Below are 24,769 nucleotides of genomic sequence, written 5' to 3'. Positions count from 1 at the left end.
ACAGTAAAACGAGTCCTATATCGACATAACCTGAAAGGCTGCTCAGCAAGGAAGAAGCCACCGCTCCAAAACCGACATAAAAAAGCCAGACTACGGTTTGCAACTGCACATGGGGACAAATATTGTACTTTTTGGAGAATTGTCCTCTGGTCTGATGAAACAAAAATAGAACTGTTTGGCCAAAGGGGGAGGCTTGCAAGCCGAAGAACACCATCCCAACCGTGAAGCACGGGGGTTGCAGCATCATGTTGTGGGGGTGCTGTGCTGCAGGAGGAACTGGTGCACTTCACAGAATAGATGGCATCATTAGGATGGACAATTATGTGGATATATTGAAGCAACATCTCAAGACATCAGTCAGGAAGTTAAAGCTTGGTTGCAAATGGGTCTTCCAAATGGACAATGACCCCAAGCATACTTCCAAAGTTGTAGCAAATGGCTTAAGGACAACAAAGTCAAGGTATTGGAGTGGCCATCACAAAGCCCTGACCTCAATCCTATAGAAAATGTGTGGGTAGAACTGAAAAAGCGTATGCGAGCAAGGAGGCCTACAAACCTGACTCAGTTACACCAGCTCTGTCAGGAGGAATGGGCCAAAATTCACCCACCTTGTTGTGGGAAGCTTGTGGAAGACTACCCGAAACGTTTGACCCAAGTTAAACAATTTAAAGGCAATGCTACCAAATACTAATTGAGTGTATGTAAACTTCTGACCCACTGGGAATGTGATGAAAGAAATAAAAGCTGAAATAAATCATTCTCTCTACTATTATTCTGACATTTCACATTCTTAAAATAAAGTGGTGATCCTAACTGACCATAAGACATGGAATTTTTACTCGGATTGAATGTCAGGAATTGTGAAAAACTGAGTTTAAATGTATTTGGCTAAGGTGTATGTAAACTTCCGACTTCAACTGTAAGTGTGGTGAAATACAAGGTGGGCAAGTACCAGTATGAACTGAGCAAATATCTCCAGATTCAGAAAAATACACTTCGGAAAGAATTCAGACCCCTTGAACTTTTTCCACATTTTTTTTAGGTTACAGCCTTATTCTAAAATGCATTACAATTTTTAACAACTTTTTTAACTCATCAATCGACACACAATAACCCATAATGACGAAGCAAAAACTGTTTTTTACACATTTTTGTTAATTTATTTAAAAATAAAAAAACTGAAAAATCACATTTACTTAAGTATTCAGACCCTTTACTCAGTACTTTGTTGAAGCACCTTTGGCAGCGTTTACAGCCTTGATTCTTCTTGGGTATGACGCTACAAGCGTGGCACACTTGTATTTGGGGAGTTTCTCCCATTCTTCTCTGCATATCTTCTCAAGCTCTGTCAGGTTGGATGGGGAGCGTTGCTACACAGCTATTTTCAGGTCTCTCCAGAGATGTTCGATCGGGTTTAAGTCCAGGCTCTGGCTGGGCCACTCAAGGACGTTCAGACACTTTTCCCAAAGCCACTCCTACATTGTCTTGGCAGTGCTTAGGGTCGTTGTCCTGTTGGAAGGTGAACCTTTTCTCCAGTCTGAGGCCCTGAGCACTCTGGAGCAAAGATCTCTCTGTACTTTGCTCTGTTCATATTTGCCTCAATCCTGACTAGTCTCCCAATCCCTGCCGCTGAAAAACATCACCACAGCATGATGCTGTCAACAACATGCTTCACCATAGGGATGGTGCCAGGTTTCCTCCAGACCTGACACTTGGCATTCAGGCCAACGAGTTCAATCTTGGTTTCATTAGACCGGAGAATCTTGTTTCTCATGGTCTGAGATTCTTTAGGTGCCTTCTGGCAAACTCCAAGCGGGCTGTCATGTGCCTTTTAATGAGGAGTGGCTTCTGTCTGGCCACTACCATAAAGGCCTGATTGGTGGAGTGCTGCAGAGATGGTTGTCCTTCTGGAAGGTTCTCCACAGAGGAACTCTAGAGCTCTGTCAGAGTGACCATCGGGTTCTTGGTCACCTCCCTAACCAAGACCCTTCTTCCCGATTGCTCAGTTTGGCCGGGCAGCCAGCTCTAGGAAGAGTCTTGGTGGTTCCAAACTATTCCCCATTTAAATGTTTTGGTATCCTTCCCCAGATATGTGCCTCAACACAATCCTGTCTCTGAGCTCTACGGACAATTCCTTCAACCTCATAGCTTGGTTTTTGCTCTGACATTCACTGTCAACTGTGGGACTTTATATAGACAATTGTGTGCCTTTCCAAATCATGTCCAATCAATTTAATTTACCATAGGTGGACTCCAATCAAGTTGTAGAAACATCTCAAGGATGATCAGTGGAAACAGGATGCACCTGAGCTCAATTATGAGTCTCATAACAAAGGGTCTGAATACTTATGTAAATAAGGTATTTTTTTATTTTTAATAGATTTGCAAAAATGTCTAAAAACCTGTTTTCACGCTGCCATTATGGGTTACTGTGTGTAGATCACCAAGGAATTGTTTTTATTTAATCCATTTTAGAATAAGGCTGTAACGTAACAAAATGTGGAAAAAGTCAAGAGGTCTGAATACTTTGAAGTGTAATCCATCTTTGTATTTCCATCAACCTCAAAACAGTCCTGAAAAACACTCTCTTTGGTTCAGTCACATTAAACCAGTCTTGTAAAACAATTTCTAAACGGTTCAGTCACATTACAATATCAATGAGGGACGAAACAGACATGATTTTGTTCGCTACTTCCAGCAAAATATTTAATATCACATCTCTGTATCATATCTCTCTGTATTATATTTAATATGATCATATCATGACATTATTTCAGATATGCTTTTGAGAGACAATTCTTGATATGGCTCTCTCTCATAGCCTACTCACTTCATCAAGTAGACGTCAAACTTTCCGGCGGACCGCCCAGACTTGCGTTGTTTCAGTTTACGTGTCCAGCCCTGGGGCAGAGAGGGGTCGTCGTAGAGCGGACCTCGGTCTCTGATTATGGACCTCCTCTGTTTGGGCGAAGCAGGGGACTCGAATAGACCCGAGGCCTCACCAACTGCAGTAACCATGGGTTCCGAGGGCCCCGCCTCAGCCAGCTGCGGCTGGTCTTGATCTACACTGGGCTGCTGGACTGGAGGATGAGGAGGGGAGAACATAGTGGTGGTGGATGAAGACTCCAGCCTCTCCTTCTCCATATCCCTCCGCTCCAGCCTCACCTTCTTGGGCTTGCTGTGTGTCTTAGGGTCCTTGTCGTTGGAGCTCTGAGTCTGGTTGGCATCTTCACTCTTTTCCTCACTGCTGTGGAAGACAATGTTAGTCATGAGGGGGAGAGGCAGAGCAGAGGCATGGTCTCAGCTCATCAGACCAGAGAATATGAAGAATGGCTGTCTGTTGCTAGGGTTGACAACAACAAAAAAATGTACTGTAAATTTCAATAAATTCCCTGGTTTTCCCGAAATCCCAGTTTGAGGATTCCCGGAATCTGGAGGGAATAAGCAGGGAATCCGTTGTCCTCCAACCAAGTTTTTTGGGGGGGAAAACCAGGGAATTTATTGAAAGTTCCAAGAATTTTGCAAACTTATCTTCAATGCCGATAGGGGTACAACATGTTTTAAACAAAAAAATCACAGATAAGTTACAAACCTCAGCTTGCTCCCAACCTACTCACTACCTATTTACAAAAGTCGTTAAAAAAAAAACATTTTGGGAAAGAATATTGTGTTGTGCTGTTTCTTCACATAGTGAAATATATATATATATATATATACGGCATTAAGGACAAAACCTTCACTCTGCCTGAACTGAACTGAACCATATTCTATAAGCACCGTCCCTATAGCAGGCATATTGAATGACGCAGCCAGCCAGAGAAGCCACTAGGCAAGAGATGTCAATGGTTCGAATATTTTCAACTGCACAATGGTCGGTCCACATTACACACAAGCATCTTACATCTTATCATGATTCTGATCTACACAACAGTAAAAGTAGACGTAGCCTACAGCAGCAGCTACATCACAATATGCTAATCACTTCAACCTAGCTGACTAATTGTAATGCATATAAAGAATATTTACAATACATTTTCTGGGGGGTATAAATTGTCCTATGTAGAATATCTCCATACCAGATGCCAGTGTAGTGAAAATACAGGGGCATTATTTTCACGGTACATCAATATACTTTTCTACCACTGCTATATCATACTCAGTCCTTCATGCAATTAAAGCAATGCCTTAACATTATTTGTTATTCTAGAAAAATGGGCCAACTCATGTCAGCTAACTCTAGTATTTAGCTAGATGATAACAGTCGTCATAACCAAACAAACATTTTTCTATGTAAAGAAAATAAATAAAAATGGTTTACGTCATAACAACACTGTAAAATGACATGTGGCTATTCTGTCGCAAAATTACCACGTCAAATGGCCACAAATGTAATCGGATGACGCTACATCCTATCCAGCTATTTAGCCAGCAAGCCAAGTTGGTTATGAGGGTGGAGGATGTGGACAAAACAGAGTGCAAACACAAGAACACAACTGGATATATTTTTGTTGATAGTAAATATATTTACAAATCTACAGGCTGTGTTTTCAAAGGTCAGAAAATGACACCCCCACCCCCACACACACGACAGAAATCTAACTGAGACCATTGCCTTGCTCATCTATGATCTGCTAAAGTAGGGGAATACTTATTTATGTATAATTTGGTGACGTATTCAGAACGCCTCTTTCAGTAAGCTTGCCTGCTGACCAGTTCATAACAAAAATACAAGGCATTACTTTAGCTAAATACAGCAATACATTTTAAACGACTTGAACATTCATCTAACTCGACATTGAAATGGTGAATACATGTAATTCACACTTACAGTCTCTCGTCTCCGCTCTCTACGGCGGCCATTTTTTATTTAAATAAATAATTGTATAAAAATTCTCAAAACATCTCATGGGTACCTCTCACCCCTGCCTCAATTTCACTGCCGTCAGTGGCGTATTCACGCGAGATCCGTGAAACAGTTTCATAAGACCCATTGTATGAGCCCTTGGATCTCGCGAGAGCAGTTGTCTTACTCTGTAAATGGTTGTGAACTCTGAGATGAGGCCACTATCTCCATCTGCAGCAAATACACATGACACACACCATCAAAACACATCCAGGCTTGGAGTTTATAATTTGATGAGTGGTGGAGGTGGAACTGTCACCAGAAAATCCCCACTATTGGTTTCCTTGACAATCTGTCTTCAGAACAAATGTGTATTTGTTTTACCACTTAGGTCATAGTAATACATATGGTATAATAGTTCTCAATAGAAGTTGTACCTCTGCTTTGGTTTTAGGCGTGGACAGCCCGACGCCATTTACAGACCCTAAATGCATTTGGCGCCTATTGATTAACGTATCTTCTTCCCAGGGAACTTTTATTAAGAGCCCCGACACTCTGTCTGAACGTGAACACGCATCGCTCGCGGTACGGTTTGAACACGCATCGCTCGCGGTACGGTTTGAACACGCATCGCTCGCGGTACGGTTTGAACACGCATCGCTCGCGGTACGGTTTGAACACGCATCGCTCGCGGTACGGTTTGAACACGCATCGCTCGCGGTACGGTTTGGAAACATTCGGAACGTATCTTTCATATCAGTGAGAATTTGTAAAAAAAAAAAAAAAAATACATTTCAAAAGGTTTTATTACTACACACCTTTATAGGGTTAAGGTTATTGTTCCCACGCTGTCATATCCATGTTACAGCGGGTGTTTAGGGAAGACAGAGCTGACAACCTGTGCTAATTAGCTATCTTCCATGCTCTGAACACCTGCGCGTAATTGGAAGAAGGCGGCCAGAAACATGTTGTAACTGAAAAATACTGTTGGCTGCAACTGACATAGAGCAAGTTAAAACAGTGTATATTTTGCATTTGTGAAATTATTTGAATGTAATATGAAAGTAAAGTAAAGGGATTTATGCTTTTTTGAGGGGAGGGGTGGCAGGTAGCCTAGTGGTTAGCGTGTTGGACTAGTAACCAAAAGGTTCCGAGATCGAATCCCCGAGCTGACACGGTAAAAAATCTGTCTTTCTGCCCCTGAACAAGGCAGTAAACCCACTGTTCCTAGACTGTCATTGAAAATAAGAATTTGTTCTTAACTGACTTGTCGAGTTAAATAAAAATATGTTTCTAGAACCATATTCCAATTGAGAATCAATTCACATTTAGATGGAGTATTTGGCTGTTTTGGCTGACAGAGCCAGTCTACCTCTTGAAATAACATATAAAGGGACTTTGAGCAGTGCTGTACCGGTTGCCACCGATATTTCTGTGTACAGCGCTTTCTGTGAAAGGCGCAAAAAATCAATTGCTTGACACTCCCTACAAGTGCTGGTTGTCCTGATTTATATGCGCTATTACAGAAGTCATGTCTCTGAACGTCTGTTAATGTCTAATTGCCTTGTCACGTATAAATTATGTCCTGAATGATTCTTTTTGGGGGGGGGGGGGGGTTGCCTGGTGATTTATTATTACATGTTTTTCATTGTATTCACAGGAATGTCCCTGTATTGATGTGTAATATTGTTATTATTGTTGCAATAAAAAAATATATATAATATATATATTTTTTAATATATAATAAAAAATACATTAAAATAAAATGATATATATATGTATATATATATATTTTTTTATTATATATGATATATATATAATTTTTTATTTTTCTTTATTTTATTTATATATATAATATTTATATATATATATTTATAATATTTATATATATATTTATATAATATGCGCTATTATTACCGCAGCTGTGAGGTTCATAGACACAGGAAATATATTTGCATAGGGAGCAACACTCACCTTTTCCGGCCTATCCAGGAAAAGGAACGATTTCCTGTGTCTGTAAACCTCAAAGCTGCGCTGGCAATAAGCGCATATGAAACTGGGGCGTTCTCATTATAAGTCAGTGAACTGGGGTCTAGCGGATGCAACAATAACGGTTTCATATATTTATTTATTTATTATTAAGGAGGTTTCCTTTAAAATTATTCATAAATATTATCCTGCCAACCACTATATGAAGAAGTTTAAGGAAAACATCAACTCAAATTGCTCCTTTTGTAATGACCTCCCAGAAACAGTGTTGCATCTTTTTTGGCATTGTATACATGTAAGAAAACTGTGGCAAGACATCAGTAGATTTATAATTTAACACATTTATGAAGATTTTACACTATTGTGGAGAGATGTACTGCTTGGATTCTTTACATACGATAAAAATAAGCTGAAACATTTTTATGTAATTAATTTCATTATTCTTTTGGCCAAATTTCATATACACAAATGTAAATTTACTAACAAAAAAACACATTTTCTTACCCTACAAAAATAAATTGAACTGTATTTTAAGACAGTTAAATACTCTACTAACAAAAAAGCGGTTAGAATTGTAAGTGTATGTATGTCCCTTATTAAGGTCCTTGTGTAATTGTAATGTGATATTGTACCCCCTAGCTCGATTGTCCATTATATATAATCTATATATACTTGTGTTCCCTTATGTACTTTCTGTATTGATTTGTTGTTAATTTTGTTAACCAGTAGGTATGTGTGTGGCAACATCCAAACTTTTTCCCAACAGATATTATCAATAAATCCATTCCAATAAGGCATGACATAAGGTATAGATACAACATCCTGCTGAAACAAGGTTCATATCGCTCTGTTGTTGAATGGACCAAAAGAGAAACAAATCTTTCCTACTGATGAGTCAACAGGGTCAATAGAAGGTAGGCTCTGATGGTAATAGCTGTTTCATCACATACAGACGGGGAAATCCAGACACGTCACAGGGGCTATAACGCGGAAGCATCCGTTTAGAACCTTTTCTAACTACCAAATATGGTAGTGAGAGGAAGTCCAGGGTCGGGTAGTAGGGAGAGGATGGAACTAGGGGGAACTGGGTCGACATTCTGCACATTTTCTCATCGATGACATATCAGATTTTAATATATTGTTCGATTAGCAAAAGTAAAATATGTTACCAATACAGTGCACTAAGTTTAATAGACTTGACGCCTTGGCAAAGTTATTTTTTTAAATGGCGTTGTTTAGAAGCAGTGAAAGGTCTAATTGAGTTTGCGCACATGCACAAGGGAGGCGTTCCCTAACAGAAATATGCAAATAATACTACAACGCGCCAATAGGATCTCGCTAGCTCGTGATTGACTTTGCCCACCTACTTTCCTGTTCTGCACAGTATGCTCAAAGTTGCCATGTTTTAGGTTTTCCAGTGAAATTGGGCCACTTTGAAAACGATGTCATGGCGGATAAATTATTGCGCGGGTTGGGGTTTTGGGCTATTTTTAAATTGCACCGCGGCCGCCAAAATATTTATCTTAAAAATATATATATTTCACTGTGACCTGCTCCTGACTGTCAGGTAGTGAGACATGATGTTGCTGAGTGAGTGATGGGGAGGACCGGAGGACCGGATGTCCGCTGAGAGAGAGCGCTACCGTTATTAGCGGAGTCACGTGAGCGAGAGGAGCCAGAGCAACACGCGTACACGTTGTGACACTTTTCAGCACTTGTAGGTAGTCTGTTTAGTTTGTCACCATGGAGAGACTCCTATGTCCAAACCTTTTCCCATTAAACATGTTAATACTATAGAACTGATGCACACTAATAAATAATGGAGACAAAGCACCGGAAAACTACTTTGGGCGCACTAGAGCGCATTACATAAATCCGCTCGGAGGTGGTTCTAACTGCATTCTAATGTTGACTTTGCTTCAAGATAACGGTACCAAGCGAAGTGCTTTATGCATGCTCGGTTCTTGGGTCTCGGGGACTGCCAGAGTGGACATTTGAAATGGAAGTTATGGATATTTTTTTTATGGGGAAAGTCCTCAATGAAAGTCCTCAATGAAACTAAACGTGGAGAAATATAAATTTGCCTCTATTGGCCATCAAGTAGCCTATTAATGTATATGCCACTGTGGGCTACCATTTGATACAATAATAATGTTGAAATCACTGGAGTCATTGCAAATTAATTTGTGCCACTTTGCGTAGCCTTCCTGCAGCTGGCGAACCAATGTAATAAAGAGCCTATGACGTCAGTTCATTGTTGGTTTAGCCTTGTGTTGTTATGAGCGCATTAGATTGGCGGTAACAGTAGTCAGATTAGGCTACAGGTAAAACGAATTAAAAAATAAACACTGGCTATTGTTGACTAGCATATTTAGTTCATGAAATTATGACTCCCATTCTTAATAGTCTATTCCAGCAGGCTATTGGGAAACAAGCACCTCTTATTGCGCAAACGCCTCGCTATTCATGTAGAATAAATTCGTCTTCATTTGAACTAAGCAAGCTACTAAATCGTTCAGCCTACGTCTGGTCTACATATTGTCTAGGTTACTGTAGACTATATTCAATTAGATGTAGGCCTATCAGGGCCTATAGGCTACCTGCATTTATCAAAGCAAACTATGACAAAAAAAATGTAATTAAGAATCATAAACCCAGATTTTACTCTGTAGCCTATGTCTATTGAAATGACAAGTCAATTTCGCAAATGGTCAATTTTTATAACGGTTTGTAGTCTTAACATCTGTCACATAAAGCTTGTACCCCCAAGCCATTAGACTGCTCAACAACAAAACTAATCAAATGGCCACACGGACTATTTACATTTGTTTTTAATACTGCTGCTAGTCACTGTTTATTATCTATGCATAGTCACTTTACCCCTACCTACATGTACACTGCTGCTACTCACTGTTTATTATCTATGCATAGTCACTTTTTTAAATGACCTCGGATAACCAGTACCCCCCGCATATTGACTCGGTACCGGTACCCCCTGTATATATATAGCCTCCACATTGACTCGGTACCGGTACCCCCTGTATATATATATATAGCCTCCACATTGACTCGGTACCGGTACCCCCTGTATATATATATATAGCCTCCACATTGACTCGGTACTGGTACCCCCTGTATATATATAGCCTCCAAATTGACTCTGTACCGGTACCCCCTGTATATAGCCTCCACATTTACTCTGTACCGGTACCCCCTGTATATAGCCTCCACATTGACTCGGTACCGGTACCCCCTGTATATAGCCTCCACATTGACTCGGTACTGCTACCCCCTGTATATAGCCTCCACATTGACTCGGTACCGGTACCCCCTGTATATAGCCTCCACATTGACTCGGTACTGCTACCCCCTGTATATAGCCTCCACATTGACTCGGTACCGGTACCCCCTGTATATAGCCTCCACATTGACTCGGTACCGCTACCCCCTGTATATATATAGAGCCTCCACATTGACTCGGTACCGGTACCCCCTGTATATAGCCTTCACATTGACTCGGTACCGGTACCCCCTGTATATAGCCTCCACATTGACTCTGTACCGTAACACCCTGTATATAGCCTCCACATTGACTCGGTACCGTAACACCCTGTATATAGCCTCCACATTGACTCTGTACCTTAACACCCTGTATATAGCCTCCACATTGGCTCTGTACCGTAACACCCTGTATATAGCCTCCACATTGACTCGGTACCGTAACATCCTGTATATAGCCTCCACTTTGACTCTGTACCGGTACCCCCTGTATGTATATATATATAGCCTCCACATTGACTCTGTACCGTAACACCCTGTATATAGCCTCCACATTGACTTTGTACCGTAACACCCTGTATATAGCCTCCACATTGACTCGGTACCGTAACACCCTGTATATAGCCTCCACATTGACTCGGTACAGTAACACCCTGTATATAGCCTCCACATTGACTCTGTACCGTAACACCCTGTATATAGCCTCCACTTTGACTCGGTACCGTAACACCCTGTATATAGCCTCCACATTGGCTCTGTACCGTAACACCCTGTATATAGTGTGACGACCCTCCCACTCTGTCTACCGTTTTCTCTCTCTCTGCTCTTGTTTCCTTATTAGGATGCCGGTGGGCGGAGTTGGGAGGGTCGTCAGCTACATGGGAAACACCTGGGCCCACTCTCCCAGGATAAATACACCACTTCCCCATTCATGGAGGGGACTCTCTCCATGTAGACACCTTGATAGATTCGGTTATGTTTCATGGTGCTTTTTGGTTGTTTGTTTTAGCATCTTTCAACACCCTGCATTATCACATTCATGCATGCAAGACATTCACTTACACTACTGATTACTGATTACACACACCATTGTATATTATACCTAGTTTCTTTATCTAATAAATATATTTTGTTACTCCTTATCTCCACGTGGTCTCCCTTTTGTTACGGGCTCTGAGCCGGTTCGTGACAAGTGGGGGCTCATCCGGGATCTTTTGAACGTATTGGTTTGGGAGAACGTGGAGGTACGTGTTTGGGTTGCATATGTTGTTTGAGTTTGATAGGCCCAGTATTGGTTGCCTTTGTTGTTTGGTTTGTGTGCTGCATTGGAGAGAGTATAATGGTTAGTTTCCAGGCCCTGCCCAGCCTGGAAACTCTTGTTCTACTTTCTGTTGGGACATTGGTCTGAGGAGGTGAGTAATCGACTGTGTACCTCAGTGGGAGATTTGGGTAGGGTAGTGGAACTTGCTACCCGGAGCTATAGCCTTTTACCCCTGATAGGCTTAGCGACGTGTTTCCTTTTTGGAATATGTTGGGCATGGTTAATGTTTGTTATTTTTGTGTGGTGTCTGTGGACTGAGCAGTTGTCTCGGGGGCACATCCGTGGCTTGGTGGAATCTGCCAGCGTGCTGGGGGGTTTATTACCTTGCCAGCGGGCTACAGTGCGTAAATACCCACCGCAAATCCGCACGAAGACTAGGGTTGAGTTATTGTAGGTTTTGGGGAAGCTCCGTATCTCATCTCTCTTCTGTGGTGCTCAGGGTGATTGTCATTTCTCTGGTTGTGGTCTGGTGTGCTCAGCAGAGGGGAAGAGTGAGAATATTTTTTTTGACTATGGCGTCTTATGTAGATGAGTTCATTCGCTTTCCATCAGAGGAATTGTTAGAATTAGGTACTAAAGAACAGCTGTTGAAAATCGCTGAACACTACAAGGTTGAAATTAGTGATAAACGTCTAAAGAATTCTATTAGGTTGATATTGAAGGCCAATCTGATGGAGAGTGGTATTCTTGAAGTTATCACTGGGCCAGTCTCTGCTGAGGAGTCATCTCCCCGTAACGTTGCAATGGCCATTCCATCGGTTAGTCCTAGTAGTCTTCTTTTTGAACAGCAGAAAGAACTGCCTCTGTTACAGCTGCAGCATGATCGTGAGAAGCTAGAGCACGATCGTGTAAAGTATGAAAAGGAATTAGCATTTAAACAAGATATGGAGATGGCTAAAATCAAGTTGCAACAAGAACGGATAGAGTTGATTAGGGAAGGAAAGATCTCAGGGGAGAGTTTGTTCTGGGAAGGTGATCCAGATTTACCTAGGGGTCGTTCCTCTTTTGGTCGTGCCCCGGACACATTTGATATTGTTGGGAACTTACGGTTATTGCCTCAGTTTAATGAAAAGGACCCTGAGACATTCTTTTCGTTGTTTGAGCGTGTTGCTGACGCTAGGAGTTGGCCTGATTCTGACCGCACCTTAATGTTGCAGTGTGTGCTGACTGGTAAAGCGCAGGAGGCATATTCAGCTCTTACTGTACACGGCAGTGCCTGTTATGATAAGGTTAAAACGGCTGTGTTGCAGATTTATGAATTGGTCCCTGAGGCTTACCGCCAACGATTTAGAACTTTAAAAAGGGATGATAAACAGACTCATGTTGAGTTTGCGCGACAATTATCTGTACAGTTTAATCGCTGGTGTTCTGCCTCTGCAGTTGTGACTTTCCAAGGGCTGTGTGATCTGATTATGTTAGAGCAATTTAAGGACACAATCCCTGATCGTATTGCCACCTATATTAACGAACGAAAAGTAAAGAATGTCGCTGAAGCTGCGGTTTTGGCGGATGAGTATGTGTTGACTCACAAAAGAGTCTTTGCAGAGCCCCGTATTCGGAATGAGTGGGGGCGTTCGGATAGATTTGGGCTTCGCTCACCGAGATATTTTGGTTCACGGGCAGAGTTTAATTCAACTCGGGTTGAGCCTGACTCCCGTGGTAAAGCTGACTTTGGGCAAGAGTGTCACTACTGTCAAGGTTCAGGTCATTGGAAAAACGAATGTCCACTTCTCAGATCAAAGGGGGCTTACGCTAAACCTAAGCCTACCGCGTTAGCTGCGCCTGTTCTACATCAGTTCATTCATGACTCATTGCCTCAGGTCCAGGAGCATGTGAAAGTACATATTGATCCAGACTATTTACCTTTCATTACGGAAGGTTTTGTGTCTATGTTAGGAAGTAAGGAATTAGTGCCAGTGAAGATCTTGAGAGATACAGGTGCCTCCGAATCGTTTGTGTTGGAGTCTGTGTTACCCTTTTCAGCTGAGACTGATTCGGGGAATAGTGTTCTAATTAGGGGAATAGGTTTGAACACTCTTTCAGTTCCATTGCATAAACTGATGTTAGATTGTGGACTGGTGAAAGGTGAGGTTGTTGTGGGGGTGCGTCCTTCGTTGCCTATTGAGGGTATCGACGTTATTCTTGGGAATAACTTGGCAGGTGAGCGGGTGTGGCCTGTCGCGTTTCCATCTCTAGTGGTTTCCACAAAGCCGTCAGTTGTTGAGATTCCTGATGAGAGTGTACAGAGCTTCCCAGAGGTGTTCAGTGCGTGTGCAGTGACGCGTTCTATGAGCCGTGGCGAACTGGTCACTGTGCCGACTAATGAGAAGTATGCCACTGCTTTCCCTGTTATTCCGTTATCTGTTAACCGCTCAGATCTAATCAATGCGCAACGGACTGACTCCACATTAGAAGAGTTGCGTGACCAAATTGTGCCTGTGGAACAGTTGGGAGATGTCGCCCATGGTTATTTTCTCCAAGAGGATGTCCTGATGAGAAAGTGGGTGTCTCATGGTAGTTGTTTTCTAGGGGAGGCGATTAGTCAGGTTGTGGTACCAGTAAAACTTTGTGAGTTGGTGTTGACAACTTCTCACAATGATGTTGCTGGACATATGGGTGTAGGGAAAACATACCATCGCATATTAAGACATTTCTTTTGGCCAAGATTAAAGAAGGATGTTTCAGATTTCATCAAAACTTGCAACACCTGTCGATTACCTGGGAAACCTAATCAAGCTATTAAGCCGGTACCACTGTTTCCTATTCCTGTACTCAGCCAACCTTTTGAGTATCTGATCATTGACTGTGTGGGTCCGTTGCCTCGTTCTAAAAAGGGTAGTAGTTACCTGTTCACTGTGATGTGTCAGACCACAAGGTTTCCAGCAGCCTATCCTCTCCGGTCTATCACGACTAAGTCTGTGTTAAAAGCTTTGACTCAGGTATTCCAAACAGTGACAGAAACTAAGGTCATTCAGAGTGATCAAGGGTCTAATTTCACCTCTAATCTGTTTGGTCAGGTTCTCCAACAGCTCCATATTAAGCACAATCTGGCTAGCGCCTATCACGCGCAAAGTCAAGGAGCACTAGAACGTTTCCATCAAACACTTAAGTCTTTGTTGAGAAGTTATTGTACTGAGATGGATAAGGATTGGGAGGAGGGGTTGCCTTGGTTATTGTTAGCCGCTAGGGAGGTTTCACAGGAGAGCACCGGTTTTAGTCCAAATGACCTTGTGTTTGGACATAGGGTGCGTGGACTTCTATCTGTTCTTCAGGATGACTGGAAGTCTCCCGAGCCTCCTCAGTCTTTGTTATCGTATGTGTGTGATTTCCGGCGCCGCTTGTATGCCGCTGGCGAAATGGCTAAAGAGAAGCTATCATCTTCACAGGAGAGGATGAAGGGAATATTTGATCGCCGAACTGAGCCACGTCACTTTAGTCCAGGTGACCAGGTTCTTGCTCTGCTGCCAATTGTTGGTTCTCCTTTTGAAGCCAAGTTTCAAGGTCCATATACAGTGGTGCGCAAGTACACTGAGCAAAATTATCTAGTTGCCACTCCAGAACGGAGGAAAGCACACCAGCTGTGCCATGTAAATTTGTTAAAACCCTATTATGCACGTTCCTCAGAGACTGAACAGTGGGAATCTATAGAGGACGGTAAACCTGTTCTTTTGGCTGAAACCGTTATTCCCTTGGATTCTTCTCAGGATAGGTCTACGAATGAGGAGGAAGATGTTCCTGGTCCCGACGATTGCATACTGCAGGGTAGATTGAAAAATTCAGAGACACTGGATAATTTGGGCAGCATTCTCACTCATCTACCCGTTGATAGGCGGGAAGAGATGGTTGGTCTGATTCGGAGATTTCCAGGTTTGTTTTCTGATACACCTACACGTACAAACTTGATAGAACATGATATTGACGTTGGAGATGCTGACCCCATTCGTCAGCAGTTCTATAGAGTTTCTTTAGAGAAACTGCATTGTCTGGATGCTGAGGTCAGATACATGCTGGAGAGTAAGATAGCAGAGCCTTCTTTCTCCAGTTGGGCTTCTCCCTGTATCTTGGTCAGAAAACCAGATGGAACAAACAGATTTTGTACAGACTACCGTAAGGTCAACAGTGTCACTAAGCCAGATTCATTTCCTCTTCCTCGGATGGAGGACTGCGTTGATCAAGTCGGGGCAGCTAGATTTGTGAGTAAATTTGACCTGTTAAAGGGCTATTGGCAGGTGCCACTGACGAGTAGGGCACGTGAAATCTCTGCCTTTATTACACCCTCTGGTCTGTACTCGTATTTGGTTATGAGTTTCGGACTGCGTAATGCACCTGCCACTTTTCAGCGACTTATGAACAGGGTTATCGCCGGTCTGACAGGGTGTGCTGTTTATCTGGACGATGTAGTGATATATGCAGATACATGGGAGGAACATCTGTCCCGTATTCAAGCCTTATTCGAACGCCTGGCTGCGGGTCACCTCACGATCAATCTGGCTAAATGTGAGTTTGCTCAGGCGACTGTTACATACCTTGGAAAGGTGGTTGGGCAGGGGGAAGTGCGTCCTGTTCGAGCTAAAGTGGTAGCTATTGATGCGTTTCCTCCACCAACTACTAAAAAGGAACTGATGCGTTTCTTGGGCATGATTGGTTATTACCGTGGTTTTTGTAATAACTTCTCTACTGTGGTCGCTCCATTGACAGATATGCTGAAAGCAAAGGCTGTTTACATTTGGTCTTCTCGTTGTCAACACGCTTTCGAAGATGCAAAGAGGTTGCTTACCTCAACTCCGGTGCTGGCTGCTCCTCGCGTGGAATTGTCATTTACCTTGCAGGTGGATGCTAGTCATGTGGGGGCAGGGGCAGTTTTGCTGCAGGCAGATGTGTCTGGGGTTGAGAGACCTGTCAGTTTCTTTTCGAAAAAGTTTAACCATTATCAGTTAAACTACTCGGTCATTGAAAAAGAAGCGTTAGCACTCATCTGGGCGCTGCAACACTTTGAGGTCTATGTCGGGTCGGGAGTAGTACCTATTACGGTCTACACTGACCATAACCCTCTCACCTTTTTGAGGTCCATGATGTGTCCTAATCAGAGGATAATGAGATGGTGTTTATTTTTACAATCATTCCATCTCGATGTGCAGCACATTCGTGGAACGGATAACGTGATTGCTGATGCGCTCTCTCGTGCGCCCTGTTCCTGAATGTTTGTATGGTCAGGTTCTGTCTTTCCTGTCTATTCCGTCCTGGTCTGGGGAGTCTTCTTTCCTCTTAAAAGTTGCTTCCTATGCACTAATGTTGCTGAGGTCTGGGAAGTCTTCTTTCCTCTTAAATGTTGCTTCCTATGTATTAAGGTTGCTGAGGTCTGGGGAGTCTTCTTTCCTCTTAAAGGTTGCTTCCCGTGCACAAAGGTTGCTGTGGTCTGGAGAGGAGGTTGGCTGGGGCAAATTTGGAAGTGGGAACACGTAACCCCTCATCAATTTGGGACGCAAGTGCTGTGTCAGTTTGGGACGCAGAGGCCGGTATGTTGTTCCGGGGTCCTTGTTGGTCCCCGGTTTTATGGGGGGGAATGTGACGACCCTCCCACTCTGTCTACCGTTTTCTCTCTCTCTGCTCTTGTTTCCTTATTAGGATGCCGGTGGGCGGAGTTGGGAGGGTCGTCAGCTACATGGGAAACACCTGGGCCCACTCTCCCAGGATAAATACACCACTTCCCCATTCATGGAGGGGACTCTCTCCATGTAGACACCTTGATAGATTCGGTTATGTTTCATGGTGCTTTTTGGTTGTTTGTTTTAGCATCTTTCAACACCCTGCATTATCACATTCATGCATGCAAGACATTCACTTACACTACTGATTACTGATTACACACACCATTGTATATTATACCTAGTTTCTTTATCTAATAAATATATTTTGTTACTCCTTATCTCCACGTGGTCTCCCTTTTGTTACGGGCTCTGAGCCGGTTCGTGACAATAGCCTCCACTTTGACTCAGTACCGTAACACCCTGTATATAGCCTCCACATTGACTCGGTACCGTAACACCCTGTATATAGCCTCCACTTTGACTCGGTACCGTAACACCCTGTATATATATAACCTACTTATTGTTATGTACATTTCTTGTGTTTACCTTTTGATTGTTTCGATTTTTTAAAAACTTTAGTTTATTCAGTAAATATTTTATTAACTCTATGTCTTGAACTGCATTGTTGGTTTAAGGGCTTGTAAGTCAGCATTTCACAGTAAGGTCTACTACACCTGTTGTATTCGGCACATGTGACAAATACAATTTGATTTGATAATAACATCACAGTTGCCAGAAAATAGCCTAACATTCGTTTTTTTATTGTGAATCCAAGTATTTCTTGATCCACTGTCCCAACTTTCATCACCCAAACTCTCCTGTCGGATTTATCTATAGTTATGTACATACACAAAGGGGATTTATTTACAATTATAAACCTGGTTGGAGCCCTGAATGTTGATTGGCTGAAAGCCGTGGTATATCAGACCATATACCATATGGGTAGGACAAAACATAACTTTTTACTGCTCTAATTACATTGGTAACCAGTTTATAATAGCAATAAGGCACCCCGGGTGTTTGTGGTATATGGCCAATATACCACGGCTAACGACTGTATCCCGGCACTCCGCGCTGTGTCGTGCTTAAGAACAGCCCGTAGCCGTGGTACAGTCATAGCAGCCAAGCGAGTTAAATCGACATCCATTGATGGAAAATTATCTGGGCAAATTATATTTTCTTTTGCCACATATTCAAATTCCTTTATTACGTCATGTCATAGTTTGCAATAATTATTATTTTGAAGAAACACACATTTTCCTTCTAACGTCGTTACAAGTTATAAGGATATTCCTTCTTAATTGGCTCGATAAGGTTATGGATAAAGGGTTTATTGTATAGATATGGCAACTCCTCTCTTGTTTTGGAAAAAAACTATTTGGGCTAGTTTTCAGGCCTTTAGGGCGGGTTTTTAGTGGTCACAGATTTGAACTTGACCTGGCAACCCTGAGTATGCTTCATTTGCCCGTGCTGTAAACGACACAAATTAACTATCTTGGGTTAGTTATAAATTTCACCTGGCTGTGATGTTCTCGAATAGATTTATAGGTCTCAACAGGGAAAAAAAATGAAAATAATTTTGTATAATTTAAACAATACCACTTTCATTTGGTCACAGACAGACAAAATCACTTTGTGCTTAAAGCTAAAAGTTGTAACGAGTCCGCACACATTTGAATGGTTTCTTTGCGTCGCTCAGTGGACGTTTGACAGAAAAGTCTGTCATCAGATGAAATGAGAATAGTGGGTATCTGAATCCCAATATGGCGACCAGGGTATGGGTGAGTGGGTGTGTCGAAAGTTCTCTGCTATACGTGAGACGGTTTTGAATGCGCTGTGTTTGTTTTCTCCCCATGTATTACCAGGCAACTACCGTACATTGAGCTACCATACCGAGAGAGTTTGAATTGTTTTCTCCCCATGTATTACCAGGCAACTACCGTACATTGAGCTACCATACCGAGAGAGTTTGAATTGTTTTCTCTCCATGTATTACCAGGCAACTACCGTACATTGAGCTACCATACCGAGAGAGTTTGAATTGTTTTCTCTCCATGTATTACCAGGCAACTACCGTACATTGAGCTACCATACCGAGAGAGTTTGAATTGTTTTCTCTCCATGTATTACCAGGCAACTACCGTACATTGAGCTACCATACCGAGAGAGTTTGAATTGTTTTCTCTCCATGTATTACCAGGCAACTACCGTACATTGAGCTACCATACCGAGAGAGTTTGAATTGTTTTCTCTCCATGTATTACCAGGCAACTACCGTACATTGAGCTACCATACCGAGAGAGTTTGAATTGTTTTCTCTCCATGTATTACCAGGCAACTACCGTACATTGAGCTACCATACCGAGAGAGTTTGAATTGTTTTCTCCCCATGTATTACCAGGCAACTACCGTACATTGAGCTACCATACCGAGAGAGTTTGAATTGTTTTCTCCCCATGTATTACCAGGCAACTACCGTACATTGAGCTACCATACCGAGAGAGTTTGAATTGTTTTCTCCCCATGTATTACCAGGCAACTACCGTACATTGAGCTACCATACCGAGAGAGTTTGAATTGTTTTCTCCCCATGTATTACCAGGCAACTACCGTACATTGAGCTACCATACCGAGAGAGTTTGAATTGTTTTCTCCCCATGTATTACCAGGCAACTACCGTACATTGAGCTACCATACCGAGAGAGTTTGAATTGTTTTCTCCCCATGTATTACCAGGCAACTACCGTACATTGAGCTACCATACCGAGAGAGTTTGAATTTCATGATTTTAAGCCGGAGGATGAGTCTGAGTCGTATTTCACTGTTAGTTTTACACACACACACACACACACACACACAATTGTACATTTTCAGTTATAAAACGGACGTATTGACGATGGGTGTACTGTTTCAACATGCGTTCTATGCGTGTGCGTACTGTGACTGTCACCCTGATATTGGCTACTAGGTAGCTACTTCCCGATCCGTTGGCGGACAGTAGCGCTTGTCATGCGGGAGCGAAGGGCACGGTGTTCCGGTGTTGTTGCCTTTCATGCCCTCTTCATTGAGTAGTAGACTGTAGGTATCAAGGTGACATATCTAATTTTATTGGTCACATACACATGGTCAGCAGATGTTAAATACGAGTGTAGTGAAATGTTTGTGCTTCTAGTTCCGACAGTGCAGTAATATCTAACAAGTAATCTAACAATTTCACAAAAACTACCTTATACACACACGTGTAAAGGAATGAATAAGAATATGTACATATAAATATATGGATGAGCGATGGCCGAACAGCATTGGCAAGATGCAGTAGATGGTATAGAGTACAGTATATACATATGAGATGAGTAATGTAGGGTATGTAAACATTATATAAAGTGGCATTTTTTTGTTGTGACTAGTGATACATTTATTACATACAATTTATTAAAGTGGCTGGAGATTTGAGTCTGTATGTTGGCAGCAGCCACTCTATGTTAGTGATGTCTGTTTAACAGTCTGTTGACCTTGAGATATAAGCTGTTTTTCAGTCTCTCGGTCCCTGCTTTGATGCACCTGTACTGACCTCGCCTTCTGGATGACAGCGGGGTGAACAGGCAGTGGCTCGGGTGGTTGTTGTCCTTGATTATCTTTTTGGCCTTCCTGTGACATCGGGTGGTGTAGGTGTCCTGGAGGGCAGGTAGTTTGCCCCCGGTGATGCGTTGTGCAGGACTCACTACCCTCTGGTGAGCCTTACGGTTGTGGGCAGAGCAGTTGCCGTACCAGGCGGTGATACAGCCCGACAGGATGCTCTCGACTGTGCATCTGTATAAGTTTGTGAGTGTTTTTGGTGACGAGCCAAATTTCTTCAGCCTCCTGAGGTTGAAGAGGCGCTGTTGCACCTTCTTCACCACACTGTCTGTGTGGGTGGACCAATTCAGTTTGTCTGTGATGTGTACACCGAGGAACTTAAAATTTTCCACCTTCTCCATTACTGTACCTTCGATGTGGATAGGGGGGTGCTCCCTCTGCTTTTTCCTGAAGTCCACAATCATCTCCTTTGTTTTGTTGACGTTGAGAGAGAGGTTATTTTCCTGACACCACACTCCGAGGGCCCTCACCTCCTCCCTGTAGGCTGTCTCGTCGTTGTTGGTAATCAAGCCTACCACTGTAGTGTCGCCTGCAAACTTGAGGATTGAGTTGGAGGGTACTATGGTGTTAAATGCTGTGTTAAATGCTGAGCTGTAGTCGATGAACAGCATTCTCACATAGGTATTCCTCTTGTCCAGATGGGTTAGGGCAGTGTGCAGTGTGGTTGCGATTGCGTCGTCTGTGGACCTATTGGGTCGGTAAGCAAATTGGAGTGGGTCTAGGGTGTCAGGTAGGGTGGAGTTGATATGGTCCTTAACTAGCCTCTCATAGCACTTCATGATGACGGAAGTGAGTGCTACGGGGCGGTAGTCATTTAGCTCAGTTACCTTAGCTTTCTTGGGAACAGGAACAATGGTGGCCCTCTTGAAGCATGTGGGGACAGCAGACTGGGATAGGGATTGATTGAATATGTCCGTAAACACACCAGCCAGCTGGTCTATGCATGCTCTGAGGACACGGCTAGGGATGCCGTCTGGGCAGCCCCCAGCCATGCGAGGGTTTTGCCACGGTGAAGGAGATCCCACAGGCTTTTGGTAGCGGGCCGTGTCAGTGGCACTGTATTGTCCTCAAAGCGAGCAAAGAAGTTGTTTAATTTGTCTGGGGGCAAGACGTCGATGTCCGCTGCTGGTTTTCTTTTTGTAATCCGTGATTGACTCTAGACCCTGCCACATACATCTCGTGTGAGCCGTACACTCCACAGAGGAGAAAGAGGTCGTGCTGACAGAGATGCATGCTGGACATTTCGTAGTGAAGCACATGATTGCCAAAATCAACCTACGCTTCTTCTGGAGTGGTATTGTTAAGGACGTGGACAGCTGGGCAAGCGAAATAACCTTTTGTTTTTCAATCACATTCTATTATATCTGTGAAATTATTCTGATTTTTTTGATGAATGTCATATCAGAACGAACACTATGTTTCAATATGTCACTTTTTGCTTCTAGGGTCAGTACCCTGTCTAGCGTGCCAGAAGTTTGAGAGGGTGAAGACTGTGGCGCCGGAGTAGAAGCCCGTCAAAGTTGTTTCACCGTGGAACATGATCGCTAAGTGTGTCACAATTCAAATTCTGCATTGATAAGTTTGACCACAGCAGAGTTTAATATGATCGAATGTTTGTGTCAGTATCCTTACACATATAAAAACTGCATACTGTATGACAAAGATACGGGTATGAATTAAAGTCATCTTCTCTTATAACACTTTAAATGTTAGGGACCTCATCAGACCCTTCACGAAATCCAGGAATGGTAACAGCTGGTGTCTGACAGCCGACCGATTTATATTATAAGTGGGTCGAGGCAATACCCATTAAGGTCTCTACAGGAAGAGAATGTGTTTAACTCTAAATTCACTTCTGTAGACGATTTTTTAAAAAAGGGTGCTTAGAACCAACAAAAATAAGCGATTTTCATGTTGTATGTACCCGTCAAGGACTGGCGAGGCCACCTCCAAGGCGAAGATGGACATCTTCAACACCCACGGTTCTCCTGAGGTCATCTTGAGTGACCGAGGTTGTGAACTCTTAGAACAAGGTAATAATATTATAGGCTATATTCTGTCACCAACTATATAAATGGTCATGTTTATTTACTGATGTGCGGTTTTCTTTAGACCCATAAAGCCTTGTTGGAGGACCGGGGGGGGTGAAGCACCGGGTCTCTGCTGCTTATCATCCACAGACCAACGGTTTTGTTTTTATTGTTTTTCCATGGTACATAATCAGACAGATTTCAATATCTTCCATTGTCAATAGATATCCCTTTTCTTATCCCCCTCCTTCAGTTTTGGATGAACAGACCAACCAGACCCTCAAGACTGCCATGGGCAAGTCCCTTGACGGGTACCGGGAACGGTGGGAGGCCAACATGAAGGTAGTTCTCTTTTGCACACAACAGCAGTGTCCAGGCCTCCACCGAGTACTCGCCCTATCACCTGCTGTACGGACGGGAGCCGCAGTTGTTGACTGAGGTAAACAATGCAATTTTATATACAATTATATAATATACTGTAGTCGTTCAAAGGTGTGATTGAATTCATGTGTTGGAGTATCTGTCCATAGGACCACTTTAAGCCGTACACTACACAGAGCTGGGCTTTACGGAAGAGTGGCCAGATAAGGCCAGTCACTGGACTAGAAGACACTAGTGAGGTTCTCATCACCATCAGAAGTCCATGAGAAAACAACATATTTACTCTTGTTTTCAGCCTGGCCACCTGGCACCATTTCCCCGTCCCGATTCCAGTCCCCGTCCCGGGTCCAGTCCCCGTCCCGGGTCCAGTCCTCCCAAGGTGTCAAATCAAATCAAATCAAGTTTATTTTATATAGCCCTTCGTACATCAGCTAATATCTCGAAGTGCTGTACAGACACCCAGCCTAAAACCCCAAACAGCAAGCAATGCAGGTGTAGAAGCACGGTGGCTAGGAAAAACTCCCTAGAAAGGCCAAAACCTAGGAAGAAACCTAGAGAGGAACCAGGCTATGAGGGGTGGCCAGTCCTCTTCTGGCTGTGCTGGGTGGAGATTATAACAGAACTATGCCAAGATGTTCAAAATGTTCATAAGTGACAAGCATGGTCAAATAATAATCATGAATAATTTTCAGTTGGCTTTTCATAGCCGATCATCAAGAGTTGAAAATAGCAGGTCCGGGACAGGTGGCGGTTCCATAACCGCAGGCAGAACAGCTGAAACTGGAATAGCAGCAAGGCCAGGTGGACTGGGGACAGCAAGGAGCCATCACGCCCGGCAGCCCCGACGCACGGTCCCAGGGCTCAGGTCCTCCGAGAGAGAGAAAGAAAGAGAGAAGGAGAGAATTAGAGAGAGCCAAAATTTTCAAAATGTTCATAAATGACAAGCATGGTCAAATAATAATCAGGAATAAAAGTCAGTTGGCTTTTCATAGCCGATCATTAAGAGTTGAACAGGTAGGGGTTCCATAACAGCAGGCAGAACAGTTGAAACTGGAACAGCAGCAAGGCCAGGTGGACTGGGGACAGCAAGGAGTCATCATGCCCGGTTTGCCGTGACGTATGGTCCTAGGGCTCAGGTTCTCCGAGAGAGAGAAAGAAAGAGAGAACGAGAGAATTAGAGAGAGCATACTTAAATTCACACAGGACACTGGATAAGATAGGAGAAGTACTCCAGGTATAACCAACTGACCCTAGCCCCCCGACACATAAACTACTGCAGCATAAATACTGGAGGCTGAGACAGGAGTGTCCACACCGATACACAAACAGAGGTCAGCGTCCACTGCTTCTGTCGGAAATGCGCGAGAGAAGGTAAGGAGGTGGCCCGGTGCAGGAGATGCAGCAAACATTTTGATGTGTCTTGTTTGTCTCATGTCGTCAATGTGCGTGAATTTGTCTTTCCATCGTCCGTTATCTGTTTTGTCTGTTTTCACCCACCCTTGTTTTCACTGCCTGGCTGGCTCCTCATCTCAAAACGGTAGGTATTTTACTACATTGCATCTTGTTGTAAATTGTATATTATTGTAAATAACCTTAACCTATTGTAATATTGCTTTTTAATTTGTATAAAGATGTGTTTTGTTGCAGACATTAGCTGTGAAGCTGGTATCTGTCTTGTATTGCAATGTTTTACAAGCATGTA

The 24,769-nt window shown here is 43.0% G+C and overlaps 1 protein-coding gene across 3 annotated transcripts in view; it reads right to left on the bottom strand.

Annotated features, from left to right (window-relative positions):
• LOC139543145 (methyl-CpG-binding protein 2-like) overlaps positions 1 to 21,381 on the bottom strand; it is a 33,331-nt gene extending 11,950 nt beyond the window's left edge. The window contains exons 1-2 of one of the 3 annotated variants that reach the window (XM_071349374.1): positions 20,592 to 21,381; positions 2,831 to 3,247 (exon numbers count right to left, since the gene is read on the bottom strand). In XM_071349374.1, the coding sequence (XP_071205475.1) occupies positions 2,831 to 3,247; positions 20,592 to 20,677 (503 nt within the window). In that variant the 5' untranslated portion in view covers positions 20,678 to 21,381. Of the gene's footprint in view, positions 1 to 2,830; positions 3,248 to 4,828; positions 4,932 to 20,591 lie in introns of those variants that run through there. The other 2 variants (XM_071349375.1, XM_071349376.1) reach the window with 2 other exon arrangements.
• Between the last annotated feature and the right edge of the window lie 3,388 nt (positions 21,382 to 24,769).

This window comes from Salvelinus alpinus, chromosome 17 (genome assembly GCF_045679555.1).
Source record: "Salvelinus alpinus chromosome 17, SLU_Salpinus.1, whole genome shotgun sequence".
Classification (NCBI taxonomy): Eukaryota; Metazoa; Chordata; class Actinopteri; order Salmoniformes; family Salmonidae; genus Salvelinus; species Salvelinus alpinus.
Note: the sequence above shows the minus strand (reverse complement) of the source record. Positions and strands in the feature narration are given on the sequence as shown.